This window comes from Ceratotherium simum, chromosome 1 (genome assembly GCF_057802395.1).
Source record: "Ceratotherium simum simum isolate JZ-2026a chromosome 1, ASM5780239v1, whole genome shotgun sequence".
Classification (NCBI taxonomy): domain Eukaryota; kingdom Metazoa; phylum Chordata; class Mammalia; order Perissodactyla; family Rhinocerotidae; genus Ceratotherium; species Ceratotherium simum.
The window spans coordinates 80,129,794-80,149,750 of NC_141900.1; the positions used below are offsets into that span (position 1 = coordinate 80,129,794).

General features: G+C 37.3%; 1 protein-coding gene across 6 annotated transcripts in view; it reads right to left on the reverse strand.

Annotated features, from left to right (window-relative positions):
* Positions 1 to 19,957, reverse strand: part of CADPS2 (calcium dependent secretion activator 2) — a 496,283-nt gene that overhangs the window by 137,103 nt on the left and 339,223 nt on the right. For all 6 annotated transcript variants that reach the window (XM_087430207.1, XM_087430199.1, XM_004418749.3 and 3 more), the window contains 4 exons: positions 19,727 to 19,835; positions 18,452 to 18,652; positions 9,271 to 9,407; positions 6,771 to 6,958 (listed from right to left, as the gene is read on the reverse strand). In XM_087430207.1, coding sequence (XP_087286333.1) covers positions 6,771 to 6,958; positions 9,271 to 9,407; positions 18,452 to 18,652; positions 19,727 to 19,835 — 635 coding nt within the window. The remainder of the gene's footprint in view (positions 1 to 6,770; positions 6,959 to 9,270; positions 9,408 to 18,451; positions 18,653 to 19,726; positions 19,836 to 19,957) is intronic.

A 19,957-nucleotide genomic window follows, 5' to 3' on the forward strand; every position in this document is an offset into this window, starting at 1 on the left:
GATGTACACATATAGCTTTTTGTTTTTGCTTGTTTTCATGTAACAGCATTACATATGAAGTTCCACTTTAGTATGTTAGAAAATTACATGGAGATCCAACTCAAGACCCCAAGCTCTTTTCCACACCTAACTCCAGATGCTAAGAAGGCCCTAAAGGTCCCAAGCTGAAGGAAAGCTACGTCAGAGGAGTAGCTTTTGCTCCTGTTCATTGTTAACCTGATCTACATTCTAACACATACTGAAAAATCCCTTTGCCTTGTCTCTTCCTCAGTGATTTACCTTCCTTAGGCTCTTTTATATGCATTGTTTCAGAAAAACCCAGGAGCTGTTTGCTGTGAATGAATGGTGTAGAGGGAAAACGGGAAATTGGTTAGGTGACCTTAATAACTATCCCCCCTGTTACAGTCTTGCCACTTACTTACCTTAGATGACAGGATTCTTGGCTCCTACTTTTGGCTATGTCCTTGCCACTGCCCCATTAGGCCCACAATGTTTTCCAGCTACAGGAGGGGCTGGGATGGAATAGGGGGAAGGGGAGATCCCAGAACCTCACCACGGCTCCTCCTGATGATCACGGACAGTAGGTGAAGTGAAGCTCCTACATGGTGCTTTTCCAGTCTCATCTCCCTGCTTGAGACTTGTCTAGAGTAGGCTGCTACAAGAATGACACTCAAAGTTCACCTTTGCACTGTCAGTCTTCTATAGCACCATTCCCAGAAGCTTATTCAATTACTATATTGTATGTATAATATCACCCCTTGATATTTAAGCAATATTTTATCATTTACAAAGTGTTTACATAATTTGACCTATTTACACCCCACATCAGGTAGGCAGCATTGATATTATTATTCACAATGAACAGATGGAAAACTGAGGCTCAGACAGGACCAATTGCTCAAAATGAAATAGCTCATAAGCGGAAGAGCCGGGACAGGAGGACAGATGTGCTGACTCCTGGTAACAGTGCTATTTCCAACATACTAAGTCTCCCCCCACCACTGTTCACTATCTTTCTGTTTTTGTCTGTCTGGTTTTGAAAGGCATAATTGTCTTGCTTTAGTATTGCACGAGAGTTTGGGTGGGTATAGACGTTATTGTTGGGAAAGTTTGATTGAGGCAGATTTGGGGTTGTTGTACAGTTTCTGAAAGAATCAAAAAAGAACCCTCAGTGCATATTTAAAAGCCACTCATTGATAACTGTCCCTTCCACCTTTGCACACGTAGCAAGTAGGAGGAAATCCGTCAGATCAGCCACATTACATACAGATAAGCTTGCTTAGGACATTTGATCTGGTTGCCCACCTGCCCCAGAAGTCAGTCTCTAGATTCACAATTGTTGTGACATTTGTACTTAATTTCTCTAACTCATATATCAAAGACTCGAATTAAGAAGTGGTAATGAAAATTCTTGATGAGCCTATTTGATGACGTTGTCTATGATTTTACTCAAAAATGCATGATTGTCTATAAAATTACAGGCAGGAAGGTGAGGCATAATTTCTAAAGTGACAGGTAAGAGGAAATGTTATCACCTGTGAAGATGGAGGTATCGTGACATGATGATTTGAGTGACACCCTTGAAGGTTGCCTACTAGTCTGTGTTATGATCTGGAGTCCACAGAAAAAAGAGATTACATTATATACAAACTATAGTCATGTTGTACTCTGTACCCTGTACCTGAAAGCTAGCCCATCTGAGCTGGCCTTTGTCAGGTATGCAGCAGCTCTGAGAGGCCCTACTAAACTACAGAAGAGTCAGTGAATACAACGCCTAGCTTACAGTAAACTGGGACATAAAAGCCATTTTGTGTTGCTGCTTTAGTTTCTCCACCCTCAGCCTGACTTAAAAAACCAAGATGTATAACCACACATATCAACCTAGAACTCTGCCCTATAGCGCATTGTCTCTGAAAGTCTCTTTTCTCCCTCCTGTCTGTACTCAGCGGCACTACCGCTGAGTGACTGGCTGTGGTATTCACGGACGCGTGTGGCTATCATCCTGCAGGAGTGTGTCTGTTTCTGTCCTTGACTCACTTTTTTCTTTCTTCCTTTCTTTTTCTCTCTCTTCCTCAGTCTTAGTACCAGCCAGAGCCTTTTCTGTTGAACTCGATTCTTTTATTTCTGAAACACTCAAAGAGTGCTATTCAGAGATGTGTCTGCACAGAAGGAACACACCTCGAGAGCTCAACGCCATGTAACAGGAAAAATTTCAGATTCAGACGGCACTGTTGTCCTTCGCTTTAGTCAATAACAAAAGGCAATCTTTTTTCCTTTTGAATTGTTGGCACAGGTAGTTCAGGTAATGAGCAAAAGACTCTTTGAATGTGCGTCTTGACAGATGTAAAAATGATCATAAAGAGAGACTACGGGAAACACGGTAGAAAAGTCAGACTTGATGTTGACAGCATTTTTAACAAAATAAATATCAACTGTATAAATATCAGATGCTGCAGACCTGGATAAGAGAAGCTTATTTTCACAGGGGAGGTTGCTGAAACCCGAATATTCTATTAGCAAAGAAATTAAAGTATAATTACATACACAGTGAAATATTTCCAGTTAGCATGAGGTATTACAGCTCTAACTACCTATTTTTCATGTTTTCCCTCCTTTCCCAATTTACAACCTCGTGGCTGGTCAACAAAGAGAAGCATATTAGTATACTGATATAGTATTTATAATTATCCAGTACCTTCACATTAGTATTTCCCCTTTTCCATATGAGAACTCTGAGTTTCAGAAAGGTTAAGCAATTTGCCCAACATGGGTCAGTTGGCAAATTTCAGAGTTGAGATTCAAGTAGAGATTTTTGCCTCTTTTTATTCTTTCATTGTGACAGCATGACATGTCTGAATGACTTCTGTTAGACACTAAAAATTACAGGAAACATTATACCTTTCAGCTTATCTTGGATAATTTTTACCCTAAACTGAGGTTCAAATTTCCCTAAAACCTACATTTCTTCCTGTTTTTCTTCTTAAGCTACATGTGACCTAAATGTTAAATCAGAGACTGACCCAAATTTCTATTCCAAAACACCACCCAGAGATCCCTGAATATGTACATATTTTAACCTGGAAAATGGACTTAATGTGTAATATTAAGTGTAATATATGCATGAACATATAAACATAACTTACACTTTACAGTGTACCATTATAAAGAAAACAATAGTTTTACAGAATAAAAGTAACTATGGCAACCTATAGATTCAAATCAGGCTGCCTCCCAGGCGGTGGCAGCAACTCCAGTTGTCTCAGTAACTTTCCATTAAAATGTGCCTCAAACACATACATTTTGGGGGCACATTAATTGAATTTCCCACTTAATGGTCTCAATTTAATTTTACCTTTCTGTGTTAATGACTAAAATATCATACAATACAATACATACATACAATGATCATACAAATACATTGGGTTTGTCTGTTTCACTGCAACCTTCTTATCCTCTTACATTTCCGAAAGCTGCCTAACACTGGGAGGCCTATCTTTTGATATCCATTGGTCAAGAGGAATTAAGACAGAGCCAAGAGATAAGAGACAGTTATAGTAAAATAGTCCCTCACTCTGGCTATCAAAGATTAGCCATCTTGTCATCCTGACTGTCCCCTGCTTCCCCTGTCACCCCCTCCCACCCAGGTTTGCTGAGTGCAGAGGGCTTAGTTTGGGGTAATGGTAAAAATGACTACAACCTGCAACATTCCCCTAATTTCCAGTAAGGGTGAGCTCCATAATGAAGTGAAAGCCTGGATAGATTCTGAGACTAGGATCAGTCTTATTTTATTGTGGGATGAGAAAAGACAACAGTGAGGACTTCAACAGACATTTATTGTGTACGCACAATATGCAAGGCACTGTGTGAGGTTCTAAAGAGGATAACAGGTAAATGACTAGTAGTTTTTGCCTACAAAATATGATCTACTAGAGCAGCAGCAGATGTGTTTGTATTTAGTATACAAGTGTACATGATAAAGTTTGTAAGGTAACTACAGATAAAAGGTCTGTGGTGTTTGAATAAGTTAACAGAAGTCTTCTTAAAGGAGTTTTGTGATATCTGACTGTTAAAAACTTGGAAAAAGAGAAACATCACAGGGAGAATAAACTGGTTGTTTGGGATAAAGGTTATGGTGGAGAAGAATCCTTGGACTGCAGACTGGGTAGACAGAACGAGATGATATTGGGCAGACCCTGAAATTATAGCTGGGAATTTATTATTACTTTAATAACCAAATGAGAATCACTGAAGTTTTTTGAAAAGGAGTATGGTAAAAGTCAATCTGCTAATTTTGAAGGTGATGGATAGACTACTGTAGGGAGAAAAAAGTAAAAGAGAGATGAATAAAGATAGATAAACAAGAAAAAATGAAGGCCAGAATTAAGATAGATACAATGGAAATGGAAAAAGGGAAATTTGGAAGTACTATGAAGACAGAACATCGGCAATGGCAATAAAGTGGGTATAGGAGGTAAAAGAAAAAGATGAATGAAAAATGAATGCGCCATTAACGGAAGTGATATTAACACAAATAATGAAGTCATTCATCAAATATTTACTTAACACTTATTTTGTGTCAGGAGTGTTACTTTTTGCCAGGCACTCTGCTAGGAGCTAAAAGAGGTCCAGGAACAGAAGCTGGTTTCATGAGATAATGGATTTAACTTTATACACAGAGCTGAAAGTGCCAGTGGAACGCTCAAGCCGCTAACTGTCGACAGAGATCTGTAGTTCAGGAGAATAACCAGGTTGGAAGTATCTGTATAAAGAGAGGTCACAGTTGAAGTTGTGGAAAGGAGCAAGATCACTGAAGTAGAAAAATTCTCAGAAAGAATACTTTTTCAAGAAGAGATGTGAGAAAAAACACTATGCTGCACTTGGGGTCTGGAGGAACAGGAACTGTTAGCAAAGAGATGGTCAAAAAAAAAAAACAACAAAAATAAGGGGGCTGGCCCAGTGGCGCAAGCGGTTAAGTGCGAGCACTCTGCTGCGGCAGCCCGGGGTTCCCCGGTTCGGATCCCAGGTGCGCACCGACACACTGCTGTTGAGCCATGCTGTGGCGGCGTCCCATATAAAGTAGAGGAAGATGGGCACAGATGTTAGCTCAGGGCCAATCTGCCTCAGAAAAAAGAGGAGGATTGGCATCAGATGTTAGCTCAGGGCTGATCTTCCTCACAAAAAAAAAAAAAAAAACAAGAGGAGAGCGAAGAGCCAAGATAGCACTGCATCAGGGAAGGTACGCTGCATTTTAAGAAGCACAGTGCTTTGGAAATTCCACAGCATCAACTTTTCAATAGAGTGAGAGTGAAGCTGGAGGAGAGGCTACGGGATGAGGTCATCAGGCAATCCATTCCAAGAAGCCTCCTTAGCACATGAGGAGTTGGAAGCCAGATGGGGGACTGCTGAGAGAAGTCTGGGTGGGACGATAAGGAAAACAATGGAAAGATGAGGAGAACAGTGACAGGATAACAATACTTAGACCATATTCACTACCAGTCAACATTTTTTTGAACACTCATGTGCCAGGCAGTGTTCTAAGTGCTGATATATATTAATGCATTTAATCTCTATCACAATTTAAGATTTATGAGAGAGATACCCTTTTATGTCTTTCTCATAGATTGGGAAGCACAAATAGGCAGACAGAGGCACAGAGAGATTAGAAGCTTGCCCTACTTCACACAGTTAATAAGTATTAATTTGAACCCAAGTGGTCTGACTTCAGAATCCCTTGACCACTCTGTCATGTTGTGAGGCTAGATGAAACTTTGACAGGTTTGTGGGAAGAAAAGAAATATAAAGAGGGAGAGATGGAATAATGGTTGCAGCAAGTTGAAAAGGGGGTGGGATAAGGGATACCTCCTTTATGGAAGGAGCCCTAGCAAGTGTTTCCTGGAACAGGATTAAGAGAAGAGACGGAGGGGCTGGCCCGGTGGCTTAGCAGTTAAGTTCCTGCGCTCCCCTTCGGCAGCCTGGGGTTCGCAGGTTTTGATCCCTGGCGCAGATCTCAGCACCACTCATCAAGCCATGCTATGGCTGCATCCCATATAGAAAATAGAGGAGGATGGGCACAGATGTTAGCTCAGGGCTAATCTGCCTCAGCAAAAAGAGGAAGATTGGCAATAGATGTTAGCTCAGGGCCGATCATCCTCACATAAGAAAAAAAAAAAGAAGAGAGGGAGAGTGACATGGAAAGATTTCAAGCTCAGAGATACATAGTTGTGAAGGTTTGCATTAGGTGATTTTTTGCTCTTTTGGTAAAGCAAGGGGTGAGGTTACTGGCTCAGGGTACTAAAAGGGGATATTTGTTCATAAAGTGTCGATTAGGGAAGGGGCTGGGAGGAGACTCTACATAAACCCCATTATTTATATTGCTTTGTCAATGAAGCTTATTCCACAGTGGAAAAGCAAGGGTCATAAGGTATACACAGACCTATCAACAAACTCTACCCAGACACACATATGCATTACCATACAAATACAGATGATACTTCAGCTGTGCAGACTCTAGTACAATGTGGTACATAAGAACTAAAAGGCAACTTTGAATCTCATAGATATTCTCTCTCTCTCAAGTGGCTTTAATGGCAAAAACAAACAAAGTGCAGCCCACCAGATTGATGTACATTTTTTCTTCATGAGTTTTCTTCTCTCTTGCAAGAAGTGTTTGCTGTTTAAAATCCGTTACTAGGTGATAACGGCGAAGCGCCTTTTTCTCTCTTCTCAAGTCAACCCTACACATTTCACTGTGTGTTTGCAAGTAAAAATACCTGTTGCCGTGCACATGAGAGGCGCAGAATGCAAAGCTGTAATGGAGCAGGGTTGGGTCAATAACAGCACCATTTTCTGAATGTTCCATCAGTTCTGTAAGGTAGCAGAGATGCCTGTGACAGCCTCTCACACCATAACGGGCACAGTACTCGTCTAACACAAAAACTTGGCCAGGGCTAAACCAACCCTGCAAAAGAAAAAAAAAAAAAAAGATTTTTTTTTTCTGTACTAAGATCTGCCTTTCTGTAGGCACTGTTAGGCATTATAAGCAGAAGCTGCATTCAAGTGTCTTTTGACAGATTTTTATTAGTGGTATGTTTCATATTATTTTCAGAAGACCTGATGTCATTGATTTTGGAACTAATCTGGGACACAGGCAACCTCATACTCTTCTGTCTTTCTTGCCACAGCAAGGCAGGGGCAACCTCTTCTTCTCCACTGTCATTCAAAATCAGTCAAATTTGTTCACAGTATTTAAATGGTCAGTCACAAAGAATGGCATTCCAAAAATTTTCAATCTCTATATGAATCAATTAAAAAGAGAATGGTACAGCAGACACTATAATTGAAATTTCCTAGTTACCAAAAGCATTTTATAAAGTGAATTAAAAGAAAATTGCAGTAAGTCTAGCAGTGATCAACATGTACTATGTGGGTATTTAAGTATTTGAGATAGTGTTCTGTTTGTCTTTCTAGGACCAATATAACAAAGTTAGTGTTTTATAGTAGTAGTTTCTGTTTTTCTTGAAATGAGATGTTGGGGGGGAGTGTGTCTGTGGGGGTGTGTGTGTGGGGGGGGGGGGGTGTGTGTGGGGCTGTGAACTGAAACAGCAGGCAGCCTGCTTGGCTAACATGAGGACACGGTTAGGTAGAGCTGATTTAGAAAATGTTTCCATGGATTATATGGATTTATATGGATTAACTTAAGATAAAAATAAGAGAAAGAAGGGGGAACGGAGAGTTTTAAAAGAGGGCATGATAATCACGTTAAGAGAAGGGAAAAAATGGTGATAAATGTAGAAAGATGAACTGCAATAAAGAGGAGGAGGAAAAGGAGAACAAAGAACACCAGAATACTTACTGTGGAGATGGGACAGGCAGTGTACCAGACATACTACATATAACATAGCTTTAATATTTAGAACCAACATGCATGGTAGTCATTATGATCTCTATGTGACAGATATATAAGCTAAAGCTCAGAGATGTTTAGTGAATTGCTCAAGACACATTGCAAATCAGTTGTTGAGCCATGATTTACATCCAGGCTCATCCTGCCTGCAAACTCTCTTTCTGATCACACCATGCTCACTACCCTGTAGGTGCAGTTGAGGACACACTGCAGTGTTCTCTTCAGACTCCGTACCACACGTGGGGTCATCCACATAATCAAAATAACTTTTGGCAATTCAGGTACTAGCCCCACTGAGTGGAATCCAAGGGGAAAGCGTCCCTTATTGATGTTCACTCTATATGCGCTTGTCCCTGGAAAGATATCAGGGTTTTCTGATGATTTGTTTTACTCTCCACGTAACTGGAAAGTTTGGGCTGGATCAGGTTTAAACTATACAATTACATGTTGAATAACAAATACTTAATAAAGAGTCTACAAATGGATTAATGAAGCATCAGTGTGATCATGGCAGTAAGCTGTTTCATTTCTTCCTGTTGCAACATCGCTGATGAGCTGGGAGCACACCCTGTCTGAAATATTATTTTAAAGAGAATGTAACTTTATTGCATGCAGCTACCATGTTCAGTGCCAAGAGACTAAGTGGTGACGGAAATAGGTATATTCAGGCTGGAAAAATTCCAGAGGAATTGCCAGTGACAATATAAGTCCTTGGAAAGGCACATATGATCCCTAGGCTATAGTTTAACACCCACATTCTAAGAAGTCAAGCATTCTTTCCAAAAGTAAATTATACTTTGTATCCCAAATTCTGGCTAGTTTCAACACATACAAAGTAGCAGGTTAGCTACTCAATTTAATTCCTTTTTCTTTTTTTTAAGAAATTCAAATTATCTCTGGAGGGTTAGATGAAACTAAACTTTTCCTCTGTCATATTGTTTATCCCACTGCTTCTTTCCCCCGTCACTGAGGTTGTCTTTCCAGGAACAAAAGAGAGAAATGAAAGATATCAACATTTGGTGAGCAGAATCTAACCCTTAAAATGTCTGTACAGGTGTTGGTAAATCCTACCACAGAGTTTATCTTCATTAAAGCCTTCTATTTTCATTCAGCTTCTCCAGAGGGACGGCTACGCCACTGTTCAGTGTCTGTTTGAGTCTATTCTCCTGTCAATTGAGTGGCACAGCAGTGGTCTTCAAGTGTATAATTTTCAAATTGGGAAGCAATCGATTGGAATCCTTTATCCCTAACTCCAACTACAATTATTAAGAGTCAGGAATAAAATGCTGCTTCATAACAAGTATTTCTCACTTTAAAAAATCCTTCATTCTAACCTATAGGGACTAGATAGACAGACTTGTACTCACCAAGCAAGAATAGGAATCATTCAGTCTGTGATCCAAAGTCTGCCTCTGGAGTATTCTAAAAAGGAAGGCGTGGTCAAGCTTGCAAGGATTTGCAGAAATAAACTCATCCATACCATGTTTCTGAAAACGGTCTGCATCTGTAAATTCAGAAAAGCATGTATAATCCACTTATTTTACTGGTTTAATAATGGGCAACTGCAGTTTTTAAAGAACACAAAATGCATGCCTCATGATAACAGAAGACTTCTACTACATAAAATATGATGCCAAGAATTCAGCACATGAACATAAATTTCAATTTTTTTGGACCCTAAATACAAATGATGGAAAAATCTGCCACCCATTTGGAATGAGTAAATTTTATTTTCATTCAAAGCTACTTTCAAATATCCATCACACAAATAATTTTTTCCAATTTTAAGAAAAGGTGATGCATTTTAAGTATATATTACTGAAGGAACTGACTGGAAAAGAACCCAGGTCTGTTCATAAAAAAACACAATGATGGCTAGAGGCCTGCTTTCCAAATGGCAAACTGGGGCAGAAATGAACACACAAGCTTCAGCTGGATCACTTCCAGTCTTTTTCTTGTGTGGAGCTTTTAATGGGACCAACCTTAATGTAGAAAGGGCAATGAATGCTCTCAAGCTTCAAGTTTAAGACATGAAAAAGGGAGCATCACGTTTGTGCAAATATGCAGACAAAGCATAACGTCACAAACGGCACTTCAATCAAAGGCCCAAATTTATTGTTCTTTACAGATCGTGTCTTTCAACGCCTATAGACCCTGCGGGTTTATCAAAAGGCAAGCTTTTATGATTGCTTTCATTAATGGTATGTTTTGTCAAAGTCTTCAATGTGAGTTATTTACTAACAGTAGAGAGAAAAAGCCTCATGCTACCCAAAAGGAGTGCTGGGGTGTTACTACATTAGCTCTGTTAGAAATGTAGCGCGTATTGGTCAAGAAATCTGTTATCAAGACAAAAGTGGACTCTCCTCACAATGGTAGGGCTGAGGCTCCATTGTTCCTTAAAATTCACAGATAGATCTCATTTCTGGTCATCACAAGAAGCAGAGTCCTAAATGTAAGCTAAATGTAGTTTTTAAAACCTATATGGTACAATCCTAAAACTGCAAAGGAAAGGAGACAAAAGTTTATTGATTAAACCCAATTATAGAGTCAGGCTCATAAAAAAACTCAATATTGATCTGTGGACATGATGCTAACATAATCAGTCACATTTAGATATTTAGCCCAGATCATATTGATCCATGTCAAGTTCAACTTTCAGCCATATTTGTGGATGGAAGAACTGTATAATTCAAGCTGAAGGGTCTTCAGAATCAGATTATAAAAAAAGGTAGACAAACATTTATATCTCACATCAATGACGGATATCAAATGGTGAACATAGCAAGTAAGCAACAAATGGCCATTCATTGACGATGTAAGGTATGAGGTTATGATCCAGGGAGAAAGTAGCATATGTAGTCTTCTACATTTAATAATTACTTACCTGAATAATTAAATCCATTACATGTGGTAAATTAGCATTAATTGGATGAACACTAAACTAAACTGCTTTTCCTGAACTGAGAAATGAGACAATCCAACTTTTCTTGTATTTTATTCTTATGTCTGACAGTCTTTTAATATAAAGTTAAATATACGATAATGTGAAATAATATCAAATGAGGCGGCAGACTATTGAAAAATGCAAGGCACATATATGATAAAATTGGAAGATTATTTTGTCTTAAAGAATTTATCTTAGACTCTTCATTTCTCCTTTTACCTGAGTAAAAAAAATGTTTTAGTGTCACCTTTATGAAATTAAATTACTAGTTTTATAAGACCTGCTGAATTTTATTCATTATTTCTTTCACCAGAGAAGGTCATAACAAGGAGTTAAAAATAATGCCCATTAATGGCTTGTCTGTTGAGAACAAGATATGTAACAAATTTCAGAGAAAAAAAATCTATAATTCTCCTTTTACTATAAAGGTCTGTAGAAGTCAATTTTTATTTTAAAACAACGGGTTCACAGTCTCTAAATAAAATATACAAGTTCCTGAAAAAAATGAGTCTATGGTTCACTTCTACAATTAAATCATTTTCAAAAATGAATTTACTTTATGAAGTATATACCTCATGAAATATAACTCTAAACCAGATATTTAGTAATGTGACAAGACTTTCTGAATCACACACATAAATGGAAAATTACTTCTCCAACAATTACCATTAGTGATAAAAATACTGTAATATCATGATAGCAATTTAAGTCACTAAAGATTTTATTAAAAAAAAAAAAAAAAACCTACAATCTCTCTGGGGCTATAATTCTATGAACGTGAAATGTACTCTTAGGGATTATCCCATCTTCAAAACACAAGCTGTTAAGACCAAGCATCTCTACTCTGTCCTTCCTATGTGTCACAACCACAATTCAAAATATTTTATGCAACTACATTTCACTATGTACCGTTATGCCATTAGTTTCCACGAATTTATGAGGAAACAAAAATAAATTGAAAAAGCAACAGTTTTGATCTCACTGTGGGAGAAATTTTGACTTTAAAATTCTCTTATGAACTAAAGTAAAATAGGAAATCAACTATCATTAAAACATTATCTAGTTTCTTGGGGCCGGCCCGGTGGCGTAGCAGTTAAGTGTACGCGCTCTGCTGCGGCAGCCCGCGGTTCGCAGGTTCGGATCCCAGGCGTGCACCAACGCACTGCTTGTCAAGCCATGCTGTGGCGGCTTCCCATATAAAGTGGAAGAGGATGGGCACAGATGTTAGCCCAGGGCCAGTCTTCCTCAGCACAAAGAGGAAGATTGGCATCAGATGTTAGCTCAGGGCTAATCTTCCTCTTACACACACACAAAAATACTATCTAGTTTCTTATTTTCATAAAAGACTATTTTTATATAATTTTCTCTGGGCATAACATACCTACAGTTAGCTCTTAGGAAACACAGAGATATCATTTGGATCAAATGGAAAATGTGCTTTCAATCAATAACATAAGGAAATCCCAGGCTTGGAGACTTGCTTTAAAACTGAGTTATACTGGATTATCTTCAATTAATGTTTATTGTAACACAAAATTATGGTGACTAGTTCTTAAAATGATTCATGACACTAATCAAATGTTCACTATAATGACAAATTTCAGCTCAGTTTGTCTTCCAAAACAATAAGAAAATTATAAAAAAAAAAAAGCCCAAAAGATATGAGCTTTAACAATGCACTGTAAAACTGTCATAAATTGTGATGATTAACCTATGGACTAACTACAGATGTGGGACATGGTAATTGAGGATACTGGGGGAGAGTTTCTATGGTAACAGTTCGATATACGTTTCAGCGTCTTCAGGTGTTACTGTCACCAGGTCATGGTAAAAGTAGAAGGAATAAACCCAAATTGAGAAAGATTACTATTTGCTATACATTTAAGGAATTATAAAGGCTTTATTCAAATAGAACCTGAAAATTTAAATTTTTCACTAGAATAATAGCTGTTGGAATCAAGAGAAAAGAGTAAGTAGGCTGACAGTATCAATTTAAACAGTTAACACTGACTTGAAAATAGCTAGCATAGAAAACAATGGGAAGACTATGAGCAAGCTGGTAGGCCCCACAGGGCTGAGGAGGCCATGTGGTGGGCACTGACCACAGCCAGCCCCCAACGGCTCAAGAACCCAAATCCCAGAAAAGGCACCTAAGGCAGAGTTCAGAACACGAGATGGGGAAAGTATTTACCTGAAATGTTTCTCCTTCCTTAATTTGAAAGATATTGCATGTTTTGCTGCTCCTGCTTTTGTGAGAGATTAGGGATATAAAAGGCAAAGGAGAGGAAAAAGAGTTGGGGGAAAGAGCAAGGGGTCAATGAAGGAGAAGAGAAGGCCATTCATTAGCATTCTGAGACCAATCAGGTGCTCAGGTGTCCAGGCCTGGGACTCGAGTACAAAAAGTACTAAAAAGAGGGTGCTGTTAGCTAAGAGCTCTTCACTTCCTCTGCAAAACCCTGAGCGGAACTAAGCAACAAATTAACCTTATAAAATTTAATAAATTGGTTTAAAATTGTCCTATGTTTAGGAGTTTGCCTGTAGCTGCATTTACTGCTACCCATACCTGACTATACTTTACTTTTAGCTCAGACTCTCATTGAGCTTGAAAATTTACAGGAAGTTAAAAGTGGCACAGAGCAGTACACACCACTTCTCTTTTTATAGCAGCCATACGCCGTTAATAGGAAGAGTTTAATGTTAAAATTTTTATGTAGATTATCCTGGTTGGTATGTTCGTGTTTTACGTGAAGACCAAAGAGAAATAGTTGATAGATATATTAATTATAAGTTTGTTCACACCTCTATTATTGACTCAATTTCTTAGCTTGTTTTTGTTAAATTCGTTAAAAACTGACGTATGGATTTACACATCTTGCTTTCTGCAGCAAATAACAGACAAGTAATATTTTCACATGAGGACAATTTTAATCAACACATACAGACCTAGAATCATAGGCAAAATAAACCAATATTCAACATTTATTTCTTTACCTATGAAGTGTGAAATTTAACTTACTACATCAATCAGGAAAAGCAGCTTATAAAATAAGCTTATACTCCAATTTAAGAATTTAAAAAAATTTGGCTTAAAACCACAAGGAAGGTAACTTTTCTGGTTCATTTTTGACGTTCATTTATTATCGAAGTCAACTACTACTGTGCTGTATTATGTAACATACACATTGTATTATGTTATACACATAAGAGACAGAAAAGTGAAAAACAAGGTGCTTGCACAGTATTTTGGAGACAGCAAAGAAGGATAATTTAACCAAAGAATGCCTGTCAGTCAGGCAAAAGGCAGCATACTGTTTGCAGCTAGACTTTCTATATATTCTGAGAGTCAAAGAAATAGGGAAGAGATCACTTATCAGAGAAATCTATAAACACATTATTTATATCCTAAAAAAGATAATAAGGTTGATTTCTAATAAGTTAGATTTCATAAATTTATTATTTTGTTCTGAATATCACTAAACGTTCAGTATGCTTAGTTTTAAAAACAAGCTTTCTTTAAGTTATAAAATAGATACTTCAAAGAAAATTCAGGAAATAGAGGAAATGAAGTAGCAACTAGTCTTGCCAATTAAACTCATCCACTGTGAATATTTTAGGTGTAATTCTACCTTTCTATCTATCTATATTTTTTTTTTTGAGGAAGATTAGCCCTGAGCTAACATCTGTCACCAATCCTCCTCGTTTTGCTGAGGAAGATTAGCCCTGAGCTAACATCCGTTGCCAATCCTCCTCTTTTTGCTGAAGAAGATTGGCCCTGGGCTAACATCCACACCCATCTTCCTCTACTTTATAGGGGATGCCACCACAGCATGGCTTGATAAGCGGTGCGTAGGTCCGCACCCGGGATCCGAAGCTGCGAACCTGGGCCGCTGAAGTGGAGCACACCAACTTAACTGCTATGCCACCGGGCTGGCTTCTCTATATTTTTTAAACTGTTTTTTTTTTTTTTTTTTTAACATAGTAAAAACAATACCACATATATAACTTAGCATTTTCTACACTTAACATTGAGCATTTTTTCTGCATGCTATTGTAACACCCTCATAGCCATTACCTTATGCCCACATGAATGGTTGAAATTAGGTTGTTTCTACTTTTCTATTGTGCAAAATAGACATTTTTGTTTCATAAATGGTAAAGTTAACCTAAATATTCTGAGTTTGCCTAGAAAGTAGGAGACTGACATTGTGAATAAGATCATGATATTCTTTCAAAAATCATAACATTACCAACATTTTAATACAACGAAGCAAAAAAACACCAAAATCATGGAAATACTTACCCTTACTAGCTATAGGTCAGCAAAGAAATGAAAAACAAAGCATATTTAAATGGGTTAGGAACACATTTATTTCTATAAGTAGTCATTTAATGATGTTATTTTCTTAGTTTCTACTAATGACTCTAAAAGCAGTTCTTCCAAGAGATGATCAAGAAAGAAGAAAAAGGAATGCTATGGAAGTCAAGGAAGAGAGGAAAATACTAAGGGCAAATCTACTCTCTGGAGAAGTCCAGTGGCATCTCTGACAGAAGTCATGGTCAGTATTCTCACATGAATATGGTAGAAACACATTTTTCTTCCTTCCTTCCTTTTTTTTTTTTTTCCCCAAAGAAAGATAAAACAGCAGGATCTGCTCTGATAGAAAACTTCAGTAAAAGCCTGGAATTAAGAAAGCTGTTGTTAACTGAAACAGTTTGGCATTTGAGAACAAGTTTAGCTTTTTTAGAATAAGTTAATCAAGGGGCTAGAAAATTCAGTTCCACTTAGCCTGAATCAACACTGCCTTGACAATGCGTTGATATCTAACAGTAGAAAGGCTTTGTTAGAAAGAGATTACATCGCTACCTGAATCAAGTGATTATTAGATCCTTTATTCATTAATTCTGTACATGTAGTCACCGCCTAATGTTCTAGGCCAGTGGTTCCTGACCACTTTTCTTGCCATTCTGTGCAAGATGGGTGATAACCATGAGCTTAGCGCATTCCTTGGGTATTCCCTGTACCTAGGATGTTAAGAAAAAACACTGGAACATAAGTGAATAAGGAAGACATTCTCACAAAAATAATTTTCAAGTCACTGTAATTCAGTGATTTTAAAATAGGGATAATTCTTTCCCATCTACAACCCCGCCCCCTGGAACATTTGGCAAAGTCTGGAGATATTTTTGGTTGTCAGACATGGTGGGGGGGGAGTTGCTACTGGCATCTAGTGGGTAGAAGCCAAGGATGATGCTAAACATCCTGTAATATATAGGATAGCCCTCCCTCCAACCCCTGAAACAAAGAATTATCTGGCCCAAAATGTTAATAGTGCCAAGGTTGAGAAATCTTGCTCTAACTTACAAAAAAAATCATTCTGCTTCTGGTCAGGATGCCATAAATGAAAACAGATTTACCTTCCTACCTGAAACAACTGAAAATTCAGAAAAAAATATATACAAAAAATAGTTGTAAAACTCTGGGCCTCAGGGAACATAGGAGAACGATTCCTGAGAGACCAAGAAACAAATAGGTGAGCCTACAGTTGCCCTAGGTTAATGTCAGGAGAAACTTGCAAAGCTGTGGCACAGGGAACAAGAACCCAGAAAGAGCTAGTGGTCTGTGTTGAGAAGATGGAACTGACAGTTCAGGAAGGCCAGGATGGCTAGAGCTTGCAGGAAAGAGTACTGTTCCCTCCCCCCACCGCCTTCTGGATTCAGCTGCATACTGACCACCTCATGCATGTGAGGCAACCACCTGAGAACGGGGAAAGAATCACCCTAAAAGATTAGAGGGGACAGTGCCCAAAACTTACACAGAGCCTGGAGGAATACTTGTCTCCAACAACCAGAATATAGAACCTCAAAATTCACAGGTCATCTGTTAGAGTCCTTAAGAAGAATCTTTGGTCCAGAAGTTGGGAAAATTAATCCTGAACTAGGCACTGTTTGGTCCCACTGAACAAAACTTGAGAGCAAAACCTGAAAGGATTGAATTCTTTCCAAGTAACTTAACTGTGTCTTAGAATAAAGCTCAAGAACATCTTCAGGAAGAAAACTACACCAAGGCACATCATAACCAAACTGCTCAAAACTGGCATTAAAGAGAAAATCTTTAAAGCAGCTAGGGGGAAAAAGACATGTTATGTACAGAGGAACAAACAAAAATGATAGCACATTTCTCATCAAGGAAAAAAAATGCAACTTAGCAGAGTGGAGCAAAATCTTTAAAGTACTGAAAGAAAAATATCTTTTAAAACGAAGGTAAAATAAAGACTTTTTCATATATAAAATAGCTGAAAGAATTCATCACCATCAGATCTGCACTACAAGAAAAGTCAAAGGAAGTCCTTCAAGAAGAAGTAAAATGTATGTACAAGAGAATGAAGAGCGCTGGAAATGGTAACTACTGGGTAAGTATAACATTTTCTCATACTGTTTAAATTTATTTAACAGGTAATTGACTGTTTAAGGTAATAATAATAGGGATGTATTATAGGATTTACAACGTATGTAGAAGTAAAATGTATTGCAAGAACAGTATCGAGTCCAGGAGGGGAGGAATGGAAGTCTATTGTTGTAAGGTTCATACACTACTCATGAAGTGATATAACATCACATGAAGATGGAGTGTGATAAATTTAAAGGTGTACACTTTAAACCCTAAAGCACAAAGGTGACTGGAGTTGAGCTCATATTCCATCTTTAATTATTTGGCCTAAAGTGCCTTTGTTTAAGATGACCAGATGTGATACTCAAGGGTGCTTAAAAGGAAGAGAGAGTAGTTATTTGATGCATGAAAAGCAGGAGAAGAGAATAATGCATGTCAAGATGTTACTCTCCTGGAGAAGAATTTTGAGAGTAAAAAGGTGTTTATTGAAAAGCCACAATTTGAGCTTAAAGTTATAGACAAACTGATCTATTATAGGAGAAATTAGAGAAGTTTTGCAAAGGAATATGTAACAAGTTAGAACATTTGCTTGAAAGATTATTAAAGCTATGTTTGAAAATGTTTCTATCATTATTACATAATTTGTTATTAATCACTTAAAACGAAAAATATAATTCTTAATGATTTAAATTAGCATATGGAAAATGACATGAACATTAAGGTATTTAGAAAAAGAGAGTTGGCTTGATGACTTACTCTTCTTTTATCAGTCTACAACAGAAAATAGCCCTATTATCCTTCTGGATTATTAAGAACAACTCAAGAAAGTGATGGTTGATCATTTTGGTATTCTGAAATCCTTTCAATGCCAATTTGTTTTTGCATTACTTTTCCATTTCTATAGCACACATAAGTTAAAATCACAGTAAGTTACAATAAATTTTCTTTTGGGAAGTTTTAGAGAATTTTCTTATATGCTCTTGAGATTCCCAGAGACACGCAATGGTTGGCAAACTCATGACTGGAAACCACAGGCTCCAGATATGTGGGAAAAATTAGATAACTAATTCTGTGATTACTAATATGAACTATTTTTATTCAATTAGGAATCCGTTAATGATGTAAACTATAATACTGAACAAATTTGCCTCAGATAATTTTATATCTTATTAAGGTTATTAATTGATAATCAAATTATTTTTTTAACAAAACTTACAAAGCTGAGCATCTGCATGGAGAGTTCCTCCTTTAGGATTCAGCTTCTGGGTTTGAATTGCAGGAATGGGTTTATATGATTGACCTGTGGCCCTATACATGGCTTGAACCCATAATATTCTATCCTGTTCATCATCACTGGCAAATATTACAGTATCTCCTTCTTTAACAGCATTAAAGAACATCTGACCACCCTGAAGGCCTGTGGAGGAAGAAAGACATTGTTAAAAACTTACACAACTGGCACATTTTAATCTCATTCACTAAATGGTCTCCTGGAAAAGAATCGATTTGATATTAACAGCTCAATGTTTTAAATGATTTTTAGTTGAGGATCAAATCCACAATCCAAGAACTGAAGGAATCATAAGAGAAAGGTTTAAACTTCCATATTGCTTTGGAAATTAAAAGCAGCTTAAGGAAATGAATAGTCCATGACACAGTAACATTCTGCAAGACATACAAACCTACCCCAGAGAAATGCATAGCATAATCTGATATTTCATGCCAGAGAAGAAAGTTTTATCTGTTGGCACATTTCTCATTCTATAGGCAGGAGAAATATATGGTGAGTTTAGCAGAAAAAAAAAAAAAATACAGGTAAGGCAAAAATGATACTTATACTGTATGGTATTTTATCTTTTGCAAAATTCTTTTGCAGAGAAGGTATTTACATTTTTAAGTGACCGATTAGTGAATTTGATCACAGATTCCTATTTTTAATCTCCATATGTTAATTTCTTAATCTCTACGTTTATTGATATCTATATATTTCTTAATTAGGCTTTATTAATTTCATTAATCTCCATATATTCATTCTTTCACTTTTTCACCAATTTTAGATACCAAGTGTCTAGTAGTATACCTAGTATTAATATGGAGGGAGGGAGAGAAGTACAAGAATGTGTTGTTGGGGAGAAAATTGGTAGCATATATAATTCATTTGCCATTTCTTTCCCAATATCTGTTTCTTGTACCTCTTTGCTTTCTAGTAAAGAAGTTTATGTAAACATTGCTGATATTTCTCATATAATTTTTCTACTACAGTAATTTTCACATATTTCATCTTTATACTAAGGTAACAGAGATGATGAGTTATGGCCAAAACTAAGAAGCCCTCAAAAAGATATAACTTTCATCTCGAACAGTCTTGTCCAGGTAGATAAGTGAAATATGTAGCGTATTCATTGAGTAGAGTTTGAAATGTACAATAGGATATTTATGAGAATTTCCTGAATACATGAATGGTAGGGAAAGTGATTCAACTTAGAATTACCTGGGTGGGGATCTGTATAATCCACAGTGTATCCTTCAAGTTGCATTAACTCTTGTGGTTCAGACTTTTTTTCTCTATAACTGCACATGGCAAAAGTGTACTGGCTAACCTGCATAAGAAAAAGTTTGCAGATTGGTTGCATTAAATTTCTTTTAATTTATCAGAAGACGCTTTGCCCAAATTAAAAAAATAACATGATTTGCATATAAATTATTAAATGCTAGCATCTTT